Raw genomic sequence first — 17,150 nt, 5'->3', positions numbered from 1 at the left:
GCGGGGCGCGAGGGAAGACCAAATGAACACTTATTTTTATTAAACATTTTATCTCTGAAATAACAATAACGCATCAAGATGGCTGCGGGGGCTGCGGGCCGGCCTCTTTCTTCCTCTTTTTTTTTTTCTTCCGATCTGATGATAAGCGGAAAGGCGGTGGTGACTGCGGGGACCCGGGCCGGAGCCCAAAACCCGGGGGCCGCGTGCAGGCATCCCGGGTTGGTTTTGACAGGCGTAGACTGGGCCAGCATCAGAGGGTCTGGCATTTATGCCTCCTTTAAAATCCATACACATTTTTTAAAAATAAAGCTCCAAGGTGGGTGGTGCGGGAACGGGAGAACCCAGATCAAGGGGTCTTCAATGTCCAGTAGTCCTAACCCCCGCCCCCCCCCCCTCAGCATCCCTACCTTCCCAGCCCCCACTGCACTAAACCGAGCCCGGGGCCCGCCGAGCTCAGTCCCTACCAACCCCCAGCTCTCGGGACTCGGAGGCCAAAAAAGAAGAGACCCGGGGTGGGGCGGAGAAAGAGGGAAGGAAGGACAGAGGGTGACGGGGAGGAGGGCGGGCAGGGGCCAAAGATGAGGGGTGCGCAGCCTCCCGTTCCCAAGCAGTGCAGAAAAATTCCTTTCTAGTTGGATCAAGCCTTGTTTTTCTCGCCCGCTGTCCAGCGTCTGAGACGCGTGGGGTGGGATTGGATTTTGTTTTGTTTTGGTTTTTGCCCTAGTCCAGAAGCAGGGTGGCAGCGAAGAGGTGAGGGAGGCTCGGGCCAAAGCGTTCAGCTCAGGTTTTCCTCCACCTTTCCCTTCTTCCCTCTCCAGCACCCCCAGTCCACGAGGAGACACGGCTTGGGGGGTTGGGGAGAAGGGGTCGTCCCTTTCAGTCCCTCCTGCAAGCGCTCCCTCCCTTCTCCAGTCCCCTCCTCCGTCCCCTCCTCCTTCCCTCCCTCAACCCTCCCTCCCTTCCCCCGGCCGGCCGTCCCTCCTCCCTCCCATCCTCCCCCTTCCGTTTCTGTTGGTGGAGGGAGGCGGAAGGAGGAGGGCTGGGATCTCGGGCCAGGGACGGGAATTTCAGCTGAATGACTGTCCCCCGCGAGCCCGGCGCCCCCGACTCGGCCCCGGCGCCCTGCAGCCGCCGCTGGGAGGACAGCGAGCGGGGGACCGCCCCAGCTGGGACGCCGGGCGCTAGGTTGGGCCTCGCCCGCCCCATTCGGACCTAGCTGAGCCCTCGGGCGCGGCGGCGCTTTTTCCGGCTCCCTTTGAAGGGACGCGAATCTCGGACTCGGCGGCGGCGGCGCGGAGGAGGAGGAGGAAGAGGAGGAGGAGCCGGGAGCGCGGGGTGGCGGCCGGCTAGAAGCTCCGAATCCCGGCAGCCAGAGAGAAGAAGGGAAGTGTGCGGCTCGCGGGGAGGGAGCTGCGGGGCGCGCCCCAATGTCAGCGGACGAGCGGAGCGGGGGAGGCGCAGGCGGCGGCCGCGGCTTCGTGGATGGAATTTGGACTTGGGCAGGCCCATCCCTGGCTCGTGCCCTGGCTCCGGCCAGCGCCGCCCGCTAACACTCCCCACACTCAGCGAGGAGGAGGAGGAGGAGGAGGCGACGACGGCGGCGGCGTCGCGAGCACCCCCTGCCTTGAGAAGCCGGGCGCCCTTCCCCAGTGCGGAACCCCTGAGAGGCTCTGCTGCTGAGCTCGTCCAGGGCGCATCGCGACCGGGCTCGCTCTAGCGACTACCTTGATTTTAAACGGGACTGGTCCCCGGCTGCGGGTTGGAAGCTCAGGCCGGAGCCCCGGCCAGCGGCCCAGGCCCGGCCCGGGGCGTTACGGCTGCCTCCTTCGCCATGGCGGAGAATTGGAAGAACTGCTTCGAGGAGGAGCTCATCTGCCCCATCTGCCTGCATGTCTTCGTGGAGCCAGTGCAGCTGCCCTGCAAACACAACTTCTGCCGCGGCTGCATCGGCGAAGCGTGGGCCAAGGACAGCGGCCTGGTTCGCTGCCCCGAGTGTAACCAGGCCTACAACCAGCGGCCCGGCTTGGAGAAGAACCTCAAACTCACCAACATCGTGGAGAAGTTCAACGCACTGCACGTGGACAAGCCTCCGGCCGCGCTCCACTGCGTGTTCTGCCGCCGCGGCCCCCCACTGCCGGCCCAGAAGGTCTGCCTGCGCTGCGAGGCTCCCTGCTGCCAGTCCCACGTGCAGACGCACCTGCAGCAGCCCTCTACCGCCCGCGGGCACCTCCTGGTGGAGGCCGACGACGTGCGGGCCTGGAGCTGCCCGCAGCACAACGCCTACCGCCTGTACCACTGCGAGGCCGAGCAGGTGGCCGTGTGCCAGTACTGCTGCTACTACAGCGGTGCCCACCAGGGACACGCTGTCTGCGACGTGGAGATCCGGAGGAATGAGATTCGGGCAAGTAACTACCCTGGCCCGAACCCCGAGAACGGGTGGGAGAAGTGGGGGACAGGATTCTCCACGGGGGAGGGGGAGGTCTGGAGTAGGGCAGAGCGCGCCCCCCCAGTCTGCATCCTTCCAACCTTCCCAGTGCTGTCCGTGGAAAGAGGCCCGCTTGACCCCAGCCTGTCTGGTTCCTCTAGGGAGTAGACAAAATGGGACCTCGCTTGCTCCGAGGCTTGGCTGCTGCGCTTCCTTCCTTAGGACCGTAGTTGTTGGTTTACTTCTCTAAGGATAGGGGGAACCCTTCCCCCAAATGCTATTTATGTAGGAAAGCTGCCCTGTCTGTGCCCCAGGCCTGCTTCTGTGGGGCTACCGTTGGGGTGACCGGCGTCCGGGAGCCATGGCTGCCCCAGCTGGGGACAAGCTGCTGCCCGGGCAGCGAGGAAGTAAACAAAGGCAGCCATGTTCGAATGCTGTGAGCCCCTTCAGAAACACCGGCTGAGAGGTGAAGAGGAATAGAATGGGAGCTAGGCATCTGAGGAACGACGGAGAATCCGAGAGCAGGGCCCAGAGAGAGGCTCTGTGGGGGTGGCGGTGTCTGTCTGCGCAGACCCGTGTGCAGGAACAAGCCTTTAAAGTCACTGTCACCCCAACCCCATGGCCTTGTCTCCTCGCCCACCCCTTGGCTCTCCCAGGCGTCCGGAGGGGAAGCGGAGCACCCAAGGGTGGGGGGGAAAATTCGACAGGTTTAAGGTTGAGCCGCCTGGCAATCTGGTTTGAGGCAGCTCCCTCCCCTGGGCTGCCCTGCTCCTTGATGGCAGCCGCATCCCCTCCCATTGTACATGGCCTGTCAATGTCACCCCCACACATGCCTCCCTTCTGGGGCTGTGGTCCGGCCTTGGGAGACCCGCCTAAGGGGGGGGCTCCCCTCCTCTCCCCTCCCTTCCCCGGATGGACAGCTTCCCATGGGGTAAGGGGAGTCCCAGCCTGGGGAGTCTTGTTGAGTCGTGGCAGAGGGAGGGAACTGGAAAGATTCCATCTCTATGGGAAGGCCCAATCCAGGCCCATGGTGTGAATAATAAAGAGGGGGCCTGAGCATGGGGGGAGGGGATTGATTCTTCCTGACCCCCCCACTCACCAGGGTGGGCAGGGGCACCCAGGGTCAAAAAGGACAGATGAGGCCCAGAGGATGAGAAAGCCCTATGGGATGACTACAAAATGGGGGTGGTTTCCTGTGTGTGAACCCAGTTTGAATGACTCACTCTTCAGCAATAAAGAACCCAATGAGATGGGAGGTGGGGGCAGTGATCAATAAAAATTGATGTATGATTAGTTTCCAATTTGTAGAATTAGCCCCAGGTTTTTTTTCATAGAACAAACCAAGAGTTTGTTAAAGGAAGTGGTGAGGAGAAGGGGGCCCCCAGCTGTTCCCCAACCCCCCCCCCAGGGAGTCTGGAGCCCTGTTTCCTCTCTGTTTGACTGCCCCTGCTTGGCTCTGGGCAGAAAGGCTTCTGCTGTTGCTATTAATAAAGATTGGAAGGGGCTAGGAGGGAGAGAGAGTGAGCTGGTGATGAAAAGTATAGAGCCTGTAGCAAAGCCAAGATGTCCAGCTTCTGTCTTGGAGATGGGGGGGGGGGCAGCCAGGTGGAGATGCCTTAGTGTAAGCCTGGAAGAAAGACCCTGACAAGATAACTTTGCCAGGGCTGGCCCCAGAAGAGGGGTCCGTAGGTAGAGGTAGCTTTAGGTTGGGGGAGGGAGGGGAGGTAGTCTCTAGGTAGCCCGTGATCCCTGACTGTTCCTGTGTTCCTGGGGTCCTGTGTTAGTAGCTTGCACAGACTCCCCTCTCCTGATGCCCCAGGTGGCCTGGCTCAGTATGAGGCTCCCCTGCCTCTCCTCACTGGATCCTGAGAAAAAGAAGAGGGCCGGGTGGACACCGAACTTTGAGGCAGTGTGTGCCATGCTCTCATGTGGGACAGGGCACAGGAGTGGGGTTTTGTGAACATCTGCAGCGGGGATCCCTTGGGCCCTTGATTCGACTCTTGTTTGCCCACACACACACTCCTACCTCTAGCCAGACCTGCTGTCTCCTATTTCTCTGGCCCTCACATTCCTAGCATTAGAAAAGCATACCAACAACATTCCTGGTCAGGTTGGCTTGTTCTCTTGGTGGTGGTCCCTCCTGACCCTCCACTACACCCTCTTCTCTCCCCCTCTCCAAAAACAAACACCTGGAAAGATGGCGACCCAGAATGGGCTGCCTCCTGGAAACATTGGATTCAGGACTTGGCCCAGGGATGCCAGGAGGATCTGAGGCTCCATCAGGCCAGGCTAGGAAGGGGAAAGGGAATCAGAGGGGATCCATCCACCCGCTGGGCTGAGTTTGCCAAATGGAGGCTTCCTTTAAAGAATCTAACCTCTGGCGCTGTGTGCTGAAGTGAGGGTGGGGGATGGAGCCACAGGAAGCAGCACCGAGGTTAGGGGTCCCCTCCCAAGGCAGGGCCTTGTATGGGGGAGAGGGGAGACCTCGGGAAGAAAGGGAGGAGAGAGAGAGCTTGATTGATTGATTGGGAGTACAACTGAATTTTGTGGAGGAAACCTTTCTCATTAAGCAGACCTCCCTCCTTCTCCCATCGTTTGAGCTGCTCTTCCTTCCTCTGTTCCCACCTAGTGCTGGCCAGGGGCGGGAGGGGCTGGGGGGGAGGCCCATTGTCAGTCCTAGGAGTGAGGTGTGAGGGGACCACAGGAAATTGGTATTTGCCTGAACCTAGGAACGTGTGAGCTGGGGGTGGGTCAGAAGGGAGTAGATGTTGATCCCAGCCTTCTCTGAGGCCAGATATTTGCTGCATCCTTTGAAAGCTGACCTGGGGCCATAGAAGTCCCAGGAGGCCAGAAGGAGGCTAAAATCTGAACTTTGAGTTTAGGGCTGGGCTGGGAGAGGGACCCTGGGAAGAAAGTATCTACAGGCTCTTTCTAGGCCCCAGAGCCAGATGTTCCTAGGGGTGTGGGGAATGGATGGCCTGTAGGCATCCGGTGTGGTCTGAGCCCCAGGCCAGCCGATTCCATCTTCCCCTCCCCCCACCGGATTTTGAGTTAGTGGGGGGGATTTCCATCAGGATCTGTGGATGTTTCTGTGCTCCCTGGGGCCTGGATTTAAAGGATGGGGGTCACATTTATTGAAGGGAGAGGGGGAGGGGTCTGGGCATCCGCTATGGGCGTCTATGGAGGGTTCTAGTCTCTGTTCAGTCCTTTGCCGTGGAGAGGGAATCTGCTTTAGGGGAGGGCTGGGGGTGTGTGTGTGTGTGGGGGGGTTACTGGGTATCCTTGTCATTTGTCATGTTACCCTATTGCTGAATAATTCTGGGGTGCCTCCAGGACTAGGTGAAAATCCCAGGAAGTGTTTAAAAGGTTTCTAAAATAGGAGGGAGAGGAGGCCTTGCCTGCTTTGGAGTACCATCCCCCAGGTCCTGCCCCTCCTTTTTCCCCATTCTTGACCCTCTCTTGAGGATAGGGGTATAATAAAGACCCTTGTAGGCTGCTCTCCTCTGCTTCCTCTTTGGTATGGGGCTTGTGGCTGGGTGGGGGAAAAGAACCCCCACCCCACCCCCACTGCCCTGGGGGCTTGGGAGAAAGCCCTGGGTTTCCCTTCCTGCTCCTGTCTCCCTGGGTGGTCATGGGCACGGAGCCTTCTGCTGGCTGGGCGGAGACGGGACCTGGGGAGCAGGGGGAGGTTTCTTCAGTCTGAATTGCTTTCCTCAGCACTTGGGAGTGAGGAGGATTCAGGTGGGAATGTGGAGGGGGTGGTACCCAGCTCATGATGAAGTTGGGGGAGGAAAGGTTCTTGCTGAGACTACTGCCTGCTCCAGTGGAGAGAGTAGGAGGGAATGAGGACACCTCCCTTACCCCCCTCCCCCCTGACGACCCCCCCTTCCCTCTTTTCGAGGGAGAGAGGCAGTCACCCTGGGTGGGAAAGCAAAAGTGGCTCTAGCCAGTGGCTCCCCCAAACAATGGTGACCGGAGGGTGGCTGAGGGCTGTCATGCCTGGGAGGCCTAGAGTGGGTGCCATGTCCCTCCTTTTTTCCTATTCTCACCACCCCCTCCCCGGTAGAGCCCAGAGCTTGGTCCCAGGGCCCCTGGCGCACCAGCACTCTCGTTTCCCTCTGTGGCATTCTGCTGATGTAGCATGGGAGGTTGTCATGTCCTCCTCCCCCATTCCACACGCTTCCTCTGAAAGTGTAGCCTCTAGTGTGTGGCAGGCTCTGGGGGGCTGTATCTGCTGTGTGTGACTTTGATATTTGTGTGTCTGTGTGATATGGGTGAGATTGTGTTTCTGGGGGCCTCGGGATAGAGATGGAAGAAGAGGATTCCCCAAAGACTAGATTTATGGAGGATGTTTTAAAGGGAGAGACGAGATGTCACTGAGATTGGGGGGTGGGGGGTGGGGGAGCTGGAAAGGGGTTAAGGCCAGCCACAGAGGCCCCGCTGTGGGCCCAGGCCGGCCAGCTCCATGGCTGGCTCTTTGAAAGCCTTCCCGGCCGGCCGGGCTGGCATTCAGGCACAGACAAAGGGGGGCTTTCTCTCTGCCTCTTTGTTCGCCTGCCCCAGAGCCTGCACTCTGCGTGGCAGAAGCTAATTCTGCTCTGCAGCTGGGAAACCGGCTCCCTTCTCTCAGGCAGGTCCAGGCCTTGGGTGTCTTTGCCCCTCTTGCCTGCCTCCTGCTCTGGGGGCTGGCTGTGTGTGGGGGGGGGGGATGGAGAGCTTTGCTGGTATGGCTGAGACCTAAGGCTGTCGAGAGCTCCCTGTCCCAGAGGCTGATGGGCAGGAGAAGTACCCCCGAGGAGCCTGGAAGAGGTGGGGGGGTGAGCTTAGCAGGCTTAGGTGGGGGGTAGGGGAGCTCTGGAAGGAACTGGTGATTTTGTTTACCTTGCCAGGCCTCCGGCCCTGCTGCCTCCCACCCCTTCCGGTTCTGAAGTCCGGGGCTTGTTTGCAAACTCTCTTGCCGGCTTGGCAGCCCCTGGGGCCCCATTTCCCTCCTGACCTTGCTTCTCCTCAAGGTTGACTTGAGGCTTTTTATTATTATTATTTATTAACTTTTATATAGCCCCAGTGTCCCATAGCAAAGGCCTTCACCAGGCATCTCGACCGTCAGCAGACAAACTCCAGCAGCGACTCAAAAGCTCTTCCGATCCCCCCCTCCAACCGACCCTGTCTCAAGGGAACCTGCATGTGGGTGCCAGGTTCACCTTGAGCCCAGACTAGCCCCCACAAGGTGGGGAGGAAGTGCCCTGCAGAGCCATGCCGAGCCCAGCCCAGGGAGTGCAATTTGACGATTGGAGAAATTGCAGAAGCCAATTTGTCTTTGCCATTCAGTTATGCCTGGAGGAAAGGCCAGGGGTCCCTGCTGGTTGCAGGAAAGGACCACCAAGACCCTCCCACCTTTTTCTTCAACAGCCATTTCTTGTGTCCCTGCTAGGATATAGATCCTTTCCTTTTGTGTGTGTGTGGGGGGGGACTATGAAGAGGAACAAGACCCAGGCTCCAAACACCGAGAGCACTAACCCAGGTGTGTGGTTGGTTTGAGGGGAGAGGTCCCGAGTGCTCTGGAGGCTCAGGGGAGGGAAGCTAGGCTGATTAATGGGCCAGGCTTTATGGAACGGGGGCACCCGAGCTGGGCCTCCAAGAGGTCAGAAGAATTGCAATGTGGGGAGGAGAATGTTGCAGGTGTGGAAGGTCTAAACAAAAGCATGGAGGATTCTGGAGGATGCAATGAGAATAGTTCCTTTGCTTGTTAGATTGTACAGTAAGAGCAGATGAAAATGTAACTGGGAAATATCTAACAAAATAAAGAAAAACACGGCAGATTGTAGATGACAGCACATTTTAAATCTAAATCATTATTCAGGCCAGGGATCCTTACCTGTAGGTTAGTGGCGCCCCCAGTTCTATTTGAGTTTAAACCATGATACAAGTATGTGAAGAGAAGTAGGGAGACTCAAGGCAGGGAAGGTCACTGGGGAAAGGCCTTTAAATGCCAGGTTAAGGAATTTGAGCCTCAACTTATAGGTAATGGGGAGCCATTGAAAGTTTTTGAGGGAGAGAATAATATAATTAGCACTGTACTTTAGGAATATGAACTGGGAGTTTGAGTGTGGCCAAACCTGCTTGACAAAGAGACCCTGGGAGCTTGGAACCTTTGGTCCTGGGTCAAGGGCAGGGATCTGAGAGGCAGCTGGAAGCCCCAGGCTCAATTGGCTGGTCAGGAAGGTTCTGCCTGAAGACGAAAGAGGCAGTTGGGAAGAGCCAGCTGATAGCTGAAAATCTGCCAGCTAAGCCCCCTCCGGTGTGCCTGGCCCTTGCCCTAGGGGAGCTTGCCATCCAGTTATTGGATTTAAGAGAGCCAAGCTCTATCTTAACACTACTAAATCCCTTCCTCTCCAGGAGCCCTGGGTTTTCCACCTATGAAATGGACCCTCCTAGGACTGACTCATGCTGCAGTGGCTTGCCCCCACCTCCCTTCCTGTGGCAAGTGAAGCCAGAGATAGAAGGCCTGCCTTGTTTCTATCCCACTCTCCTTACTTTGGGACATCAGGCCCCCTTTCCCCCCCCTGGCCTTGGCCAGAGTTTGGGAAATGGGTGGATGAAGCCTTGGGGTAGGAACATGCATAGCCTCCTCCCTGAAAGCCGGCTCTGCTGGTGTTCTTGGTTTAGCCCAGGGGTAGGTAGGGTAGAAGCCTGAGATAAGAGGGCTTCCTGCCCTTACTGTAATTGGAGAAATGGCCCAGAAAAAGCCCCTCCGAGGACCAGGTGGGATGTGGCTGAGGGAGAAAAGCCAGGTGCCGGAGGAGCCCTGTGGGAATCCCTCTTGAGTCTGGAGGGCTGGGACCATTTTGCCTTTGTCCTTCTATCCAGTATTTCCCACAATGCCGGACACAGTGCTCACTGATTAGTCCTTTCTTTTTAAGCAAGGTGTTCCTCACTGTCTCTGGAGCCAGGCAGTTTAATAATAATTCTTTTATGTGTGTTAATGAAGCAAAAATACTGGTGTAGACATTCTCTTATTTGATCATCACAGAATTTCTGAGGGGGCAGCTCCATATTCCATGTGAGGAAACTGAGCCCCAGAGTCCAAGGGCTGGGCCTATTATCTGACTCCCCAGGCCGATGGTACAGACCATGCAGCCTCTGTACACCCCCTGGCTTGTGACCATGGCATAAGTGTAGTCTATCACAGCCACCGTGTGACAGCATCAGCAGAGCGGCCCATCCAGCCCTAGGAAATTAGGGTGGGACAAGGGGTAGGGAACGCTCCTTAAAGAGAAGAGACTTCCTTCAAGGCCCTGGAGATGCCAAGCCTTTGGGCCATAACCTCCCATTTGGAAGGCCCTGGGCCAGGGGAGGATCTAGGCAAAGCAAATCTTTGGTTTGAACTATTTGGGGAGGAAGTTCAGGTGGAAAGGGAGCTCGAATATGCCCAGGGATTACTAGCTTGAAAGAAAGCCCCATTTTCCCTCTCAGGGGCCCCCTCTCATTTTTTTCTTCTATGAGGCCAGCATCCTCACTTTCTCCTCTGTTCTCTCTGGCTGGGACAGTTGAGGCAGAACAAAGAGACCAGTGAAACGGACAGACAGCCTCCCAAAGGCCCTTCAAGGTGCAGCACAGGCTGAACTTCTTGGCAGGATTTTGTCAGATCTTTGGGTCCCCCACCCTACCAGCCTTAGAGAAGGGCAGGAACCAGGACAGGGTGACCTCCAAGAAGGTCCTGGCGAGCAAGAGCCTTAAAGTTTAATCTTTGTCCTTCTAGGGAAACTGAAAACACCGCAGATGTAGGAATTAGGGGAGTCTTGAGGTAGGACAGGGAATGGGAAGGGGCAAGCAGCTCCCAAAATTGGGAGAGTCCACAGGGACTTGGGGCAGTGTGGAGAGACAACCTATGAGGGGTGGTCCTGGTTCTCTTGGGAGAGAAGCTCAAGCCACAAATTAAGGTGCCTAATCTTATTCCCCCACCCCCACTACTGAGGAAGTAGCTGCAGAGGAGGGAGGGTGCTGGGGTTAAGGGGCTTCAGTCAGAGTAATTGGCTGGGGCCTGGTGATGGTCGAAGCAGCAGCTGGGCTCTGGCCTTCCTGTGCCTCTCCCTCCCCACAGCTGACCTGAGGCTGGGGGAGGATGCAGGGCCAGAGGCCCTGGTGAGTAGGAGTTTGTGGGCCAAAGGTCCCCTCCAGAAGAAAAGGCCCATTGTTCCCGTGGGGGGTCGGGAGGGGGAAGTCCTGGGGCCCCCTCTCCCCCCACTGCAGCCCTGGGGGCCTATAGAAAGGCTTTGCCTAGGTCTGTGAGAGGCAGGCCAAGTAGGGCCTGGGCCCTGGTAATCCTGCTTCTCGCCCTCTCTCTGGGCAGCTTTTACAGGCTTTGGGAATAGCTTGATCCCTCACTCCTCTCCCTTTCTTGGGGCAGTGTCTGCTTTGCATGGTTGGGGGGGCTGGGAGTGGCTGGCACAGGCTTCTCCGAGCAGCCACCATGACGCTCAGGCTCTGGCCCCAAGAGAGGCAGTGCCTTCCTTCCAGTCTGGGGCAGGACCCTTTGAGGCTGAGAGCTGAGAAGCAAGCCTCTCCTTCCTCCAACTCTTTTCTAGTGCGGATTTCTCACCGAGGCCTCTGTTTCCCATCTGTAACATGGAAGAGGCCTTAGAGGTCATCTAAATCAGCCCCTTCATTTGACAGTTGAGGACTTGGAGGCCCAGAGAAGTCAAGCGATTTGCTCAGTGTCACACAGGGAGGATTTGGCTTCTGGATGTAGTTCTTCCAGTATAGAATGTGCTAGGGAGGCCCTGCCAGGTTACAACTGGATTTAGGCCTGGGTGGCCTCTGGGAACCCATCCACTTAGGTGAACTCTGGTCTCAACACTTCCTTCCATTCCCTGTGTGGCCTTGAGACTGTAGCTTCCCCTTTCTAGGCCTCGGTTTTCTCATCTACAAAATGGGAGGGGAGGGGAAGGTTGTGGCTGATCAGGGCATAAACTTGACCTTTACCCGAAATTGGCTTTAGGGGAGCTCCTGGGTAGATTTCAGGGAGCCCATGAACCTGGGATGGAGACAAAAACATGCCCTCTTTACTTCCACTGGCCTCTAGCTAAAATGAAGCATTTTCCTTTTGTTATGAACATAGGCAACAAATCTGATTCCAAGAAGGGGTCCCTCGGCCTCTCCAGACAATGGAGTTTGGGTCATTAGTCCTGCTTCTAGATGGTCTCTGAGCACGCGCTGCCCAGCTCCCCAAGGCTGACTCTCTAAAGAGAACCACCTCAGCCCAGCCCAGCTAGGCAGCTCTCTCCTCCTCCTGAGGCTTTTTGTCCAAAAAGCACTTGGGATCCTGAGCTGGCCGCTGTTCTTCCTCTGCCCCTCAGCCCCAAACTCCATCCAGGAAGGAGAGAGAACTCCCCGGTTCTGTGCCGGTGGAGACTGGTGCGATCCAGAACCGGAAATCTGAAGCAGGAGAAAAGAACGATAAGTAACCTTCAGTAGCAAAGTTATGGACTAGAGTAGCCGTGTCAGCCATGCGACAGCCTGCCATGCTCCCAGGGCAGCCTGAACCTGATGAAAATGTCATTGGGAACTATGTGACGGAATAAATAAAAATGCAGCAGAACATAGATAATGTTAACATGTGCTTTTCCAAGTCAATACGTGCCTTACAGAGATCCTTATGCTGTTTCTCTTTGTTGGCACCACCAGGTTAGCCTGTGTGTGAGAAAGGCTCGGGGCACCTGTGCCTTCCGACACTCGCCCGCCCTCCTCCTGAAATATCCAGTAACTAGGGAGAGCCACCTTAGCCTAGCGTAGGCAGCCCCTGCCACGAGCCTGTCCCCGAACTTAGCGATTCGAGGAGGGCCTCACACCCATCACTCAGCACAAGGTCGGACGAGGGCTGTGAAACACCGCAGGGTGGCTCGTACACTGGGACAAAAGAGCGAGCCCCTTCCCGGCCCGTCCAGGTCACCCAGCCGAGAACCCAGGCTCCGAGCTCTCTTCATGAGGCCAACAAGGGGAAACATTCCAGCAAGGTTTCCCGGGCAGGGTAGGATTTGAGCTGGGCCATCGAGGAATGGGGTTAAAGTTAGGCAGCAAAGACCCAGGTGTTGGAATATGTGGCGAAAAGAGTTAGGCTCTGACAGGCTAGTTTAGCTTTTATCACAGCAGTAACGGGGAACCTCCAAAGGTTCTTGGGGAACAAATGGCATGAGAACTTTGAAGATGATCTGGCTGCAAGCAGTGTGGAGGGGCCAGGAAGAGTGGGCCCCGATCTCCTGGCTTGCCTCAGAATCTGATAAGGAATTTTGGAGTTCTCTGTCCTCTTCCTCTAGGCCTCTCTTAAGACCAGAGAAAGAGCTAGGAGGGATAGGTTAGGGCAGAGAACCACAGGCTTCTGGCCATCCTGGAGGGAGCAGAGCTGGAGCCAAAACTGGGCGAAGGCATCATCGGCTCAGCCTGGTGCTTTGGGAAATGACAGAATCATGTCAGGGTGGTGAGGAAAGCACCCTGGATTTGGAGTCTGGGGACCCTGTTTCCAGTGCTGTTCTGCCCAAATGACCTTGGCTGAGTTTTTCCTCTGGGGTTTGTTGCCTCACCTATAAAAGGATTCTAAATTGAATCCCTTCCGTCTTTAATTCCTCCCTCCCTCCCTCTCTTCTTGGTATTTGGATCTGAGTGGGCTTAGAGGACTTTATCCAGGGCCACCAGGAAGGGCAGAATAAGCTAAGGATCGCCCAGGCTTTGGAGGCTGCTGTCCCTTCCTGTCCAGGTGTGGAAAAGGGGGGAGGGGAGAGATTATAAGAAGGGTCCCTCCTTTCCCCCCAAATGACAGTGGCTCTCCCTTCTTCCCTGCCCGCTCCCCTTACAGAAGATGCTCATGAAACAACAAGACCGGCTGGAAGAACGCGAACAGGACATTGAGGACCAGCTCTACAAACTGGAGTCTGACAAGCGGCTGGTGGAGGTACAGCAGATGGTGGGGGACCGCAAGGCCAGGGCTTGTTTCAGTCACCTTGGGGACCATCAGGGCCAGGTAGGGCTGGAGAGAAGCAAGCTCACTGCATAGGCCCACGTTCAGCTCTGCCTGTGGACACGCGCGTGGGGCAGCCACAACGAGAGGATGGGGTACAGTCTGTATGCGTGGTCTCTGCAGAGAAGGGGGGAGAGCTTCCTGGAAGGACAGACAGACCTGAGGAGCGTGAGGGAGCCAGAGGGTTCGGGGTGGCCTCCATGCTCAGCCCGGCGGGGCCTCTCTGCCTGTGGCTGCAGGAGAAGGTGAGCCAGCTAAAGGACGAGGTGAGACTGCAGTATGAGAAGCTGCACCAGCTGCTCGACGAGGACCTGCGGCAGAGCATGGAGATCCTGGACAAGGCCCAGGCCAAGTTCTGCAACGAGAATGCTGCGCAGGCCCTGCATCTCAACGAGCGGATGCAGGAGGCCAAGAAGCTGCTCAGCTCTGTGCAGCTCGTGTTCGACAAGACAGAAGACATCAGCTTCATGAAGGTGGGGATGGCAAGAATGCCAGGGAGCACGCAGGGCAAAGCCCGGCTGGCTGGGGGTGGGGGGGCAGAGGGGGGGACACAAAACTCTGACTAGGTACCAGGCCTTATAGACTGTGCTTTTTACACATGTGATCCCCACCACAGTCCTTGATGTAGCTGCTTTGATTTTTCCCGTCACAGTTGGGGAAACTGAGGCAAACAGTCTCCGTGTCATACCCAGGGTCACACAGCTAGTCTGTCTGAAGCTGGCTTTGAACTTGGGTCTTCCTGCCTCCAGGCCCAGCACTCTTTAATGCTGAGCCGACAGCTGCCTCAGGTTCAGAAACAGGAAGGAGTTGGTCAGTGCCGAGGCCAGGCCTGGACTTCACTCAATCGGAGTGGCCGTCTCGCTGTGCTCTTGCTCCTGACAGGGTTTTGATGCCTCTGCTCAGCCTGGGGGGCGGGGGGACCACTTGAAGAGCAGCCCCTGGAGCAGACATATGGCTAAGCTTTACCTTGATGCCCTTTTTTACTCTCTCCTTAGAACACCAAGTCTGTGAAGATCCTAATGGATAGGTAAGCAGATGATGTCATTGCTGGGAATGGGGGTGGGGGGCTGGAAATCTGGGGATGACCAGTGCGGTGAGGCCCCTTCCTGGGACCAGATGGCCACCTTGCCCCTTCCCCCACCCCTAGGACTCAGAGCTGCACAGGGGGCAGCCTCTCCCCTCCCAAGATTGGCCACCTCAACTCCAAGCTGTTCCTGAACGAGATCTCCAAGAAAGAAAAGCAGCTGAGGAAGCTGCTGGAAGGTAAGGCCGGCCGGAGGCTCTGGGTGGGGGCTGAGGGCGGGCTCTTCGGGCTGCTCACCTCCCCGCACATCCTCTCCCACAGGTCCCTTTAGCACACCGGTGCCCTTTCTGCAGACAGTCCCCTTGTACCCCTGCGGTGTGAACAGCTCCGGGGCTGAGAAGCGAAAGCATCAGACGGCCTTTCCTGAGGCCAGCTTCCTGGAGTCCCCCGCGGGCCCTGTAGGGAGCCAGTTTGTGGGCCAGCCGGCCTCCTCCGGGGAGGGCCAGTCCAGCCAGCTGGGGCCCTGCAGTTCCACTCAGCACCTTGTGGCCCTGCCAGGGGGGGCGCAGCCTGTCCATTCGACTTCGGTGTTCACCCCATCGCACTACCCCAATGGCACCGCGCCGCAGCAGCCCGTGATTCCCCAGTACGGGGGCCGGAAGATCCTCGTCTGCTCCGTGGACAACTGTTACTGTTCCTCTGTGTCCAACCACAGCAGCCACCAGCCCTATCCCCGTTCTGGCCATTTCCCCTGGACAGTGCCCTCGCAGGAGTACTCGCACCCCCTGCCCCCCGCCCCCTCTGTCCCGCAGTCACTCCCAGGCCTGGCCGTCAGAGACTGGATAGACGCCTCCCAACAGCCTGGACACCAGGATTTCTACAGGGTGTACGGCCAGCCGTCCACCAAACACTACGTCACAAGTTAACGCCAGGGCCAGGTGGGGGTGCTGGGGGCGCTGTCGGGCTCCCCCCAGTCAGCCCCTCAATTATGCAGCCCCTACTCTTCCTCTTTCCTTTGATGGCTTCTCCCCCCCCTCCCCTTTTCTTTCCATTTTTATTTTCATTTTCTTGGGGGAGGGGATTTTATACAAATTTGCTGGAAGCCAAGAAGACTCGGGGGTCTGGGCTGGGGCTCTCTAGCTTCGAAGGTGCCTCACTCCAGGAGGGGTGTGTCTCTCTGTCTCTGTTTCTCTCTTCCCCTCTTCTCCTCCTTCCTTGGGCCCCCCCTCCGCTGGAAGGATTCGTGGTGCCCCCCACCTCTGCCCCCACCCCCAGCTCGGCTGTGGCTGGAGGGGCTGGTGCCTGCTGGGCTGATTCTACCTTGGATTTCTTTGGGGAAGGTCAATCACTGATTCAGTAAGAGATGACCCCGTAGATTGTGTGTGTTTTTTTGTTGAAAAAATTTTTTTAAGCCAAGAATGATTTTTCCCCTCCCTCTCCCTGAGTTCAAAGGCCATTTCTCTCACCGCTTTTGGCATCTTCTGGGCACAGAGCAGGATCTATGGACAGAATGAAATAACAGGAGCTCTCCATGCCCTGGATAGGGGGAGAGGATGGGACTCTGACCCCAGGCCTGGACTCTGACAATGATGACAAATGCCAATAATAATGAGAGGGGCCTAGTCGAGATCTGGGGGCTGGGGGTGGGGGCAGGGCTGGCCTGCTCGTGCCCCTTTCCCGGATTTTGACACTGCAACTTCCTGTAACGAGCACTTTGTATAAAACGTGGACTTCCTGTTCTAAAGGCACAGGTATTTATTCTGTAACCCATTTTAGAGCACACACCCAAATCCAACCTTCTAATAAACGTGATGGCAGACTTCTTTGACTGCTCCTCCTCGGGCCCCAGCCCCACCAGCTTCCTCCTTTGCCTTGGGGTTCCCCAGTGGGATGGGGGGGGGAAGGGGAAGGAGTGGGGGCTGATTCATTTTTTAAAAATCAGCTGCTTGCTGCACCACTGTTCTCAGGAAAGAGAGAAGAGTTTCAGGGGTCCATGACCCAAAACCTCGGCCCATGAGAGCCTGTAGGCCTTGCCTCCTCTCTGTCCCAGCTTCCTCATCTACAAAGTAAGGGGTGATCCCTTGGAACACAAGTTTAATTAATAAAACCATCCTTTAACACCTCCCACCATCACCATCCACCCAAAGAGAGCCCTCAACCAGGGCGAAGAAGACTGGGCCAAAGACAAGCTCAGGAGGCCGCAGGCTACTCCGTCCTTTCTCAGAGGAGTTGGAAGACCATCTCCTGTGTTGGGATACTAAAGATCCTCTACAATTCAGAAATTCTGTGAGTTCTCCCTCCCTGTCCCTGTGTCAGTGACGTCTGGGTTGGAAGGAAAGGGGAAAGCTGTTTGCACCTGTAAGTTGGTACAGGATGGAGGCCAGAGGCGCTCAGGTTTGGCAGTGTTCCTGCCACCGTCTAAATCTGTCTGGAAATGGTTTGGCCTCCGCCTGCCACTTAAAACATCTATTGGTCTCCCTTCCTCCTTTCACCAAAAAGGGAAAACAAAAAACAACCACCATACGCATCCTGCTGACTAAACTGAAAATCTGGGTGCTGCTGGACCCTGAGCTTCCTGGGCTGTGAGAAAGCCCCTGCTGGCCACCCCAACCCCGGTGCTCCCTCCTCGTGACACTTTCCTTCCTCCACCCCTGTCTTTGGCCCAGCAGCTCGGATCTTCCCAGGACATC

General features: G+C 56.9%; 1 protein-coding gene across 1 annotated transcript; it reads left to right on the top strand.

The window, feature by feature from the left end:
* On the top strand, positions 1–16,283 carry TRIM8 (tripartite motif containing 8). Its single transcript, XM_056804694.1, has 6 exons — positions 1–2,401; positions 13,275–13,370; positions 13,676–13,909; positions 14,432–14,463; positions 14,584–14,699; positions 14,782–16,283. The coding sequence occupies exons 1-6, from the start codon at positions 1,832–1,834 to the stop codon at positions 15,384–15,386; spliced, it is 1,653 nt and encodes a 550-aa protein (XP_056660672.1). The 5' UTR covers positions 1–1,831; the 3' UTR covers positions 15,387–16,283.
* Positions 16,284–17,150: the final 867 nt, after the last annotated feature.

Source organism: Monodelphis domestica, chromosome 1 (genome assembly GCF_027887165.1).
Source record: "Monodelphis domestica isolate mMonDom1 chromosome 1, mMonDom1.pri, whole genome shotgun sequence".
Lineage (NCBI taxonomy): Eukaryota > Metazoa > Chordata > Mammalia > Didelphimorphia > Didelphidae > Monodelphis > Monodelphis domestica.
Note: the sequence above shows the minus strand (reverse complement) of the source record. Positions and strands in the feature narration are given on the sequence as shown.

Bases quoted from the DNA above. Each gene is read 5' to 3' on its own strand.
- TRIM8 (XM_056804694.1), top strand. From the start codon at position 1,832: ATGGCGGAGAATTGGAAGAACTGCTTCGAGGAGGAGCTCATCTGCCCC. The intron at 2,402-13,274 runs GCAAGTAACTAC...CTCCCCTTACAG, and splicing joins TCCGGAGGAATGAGATTCGG to AAGATGCTCATGAAACAACA. The intron at 14,700-14,781 runs GTAAGGCCGGCC...CCTCTCCCACAG, and splicing joins GCTGAGGAAGCTGCTGGAAG to GTCCCTTTAGCACACCGGTG.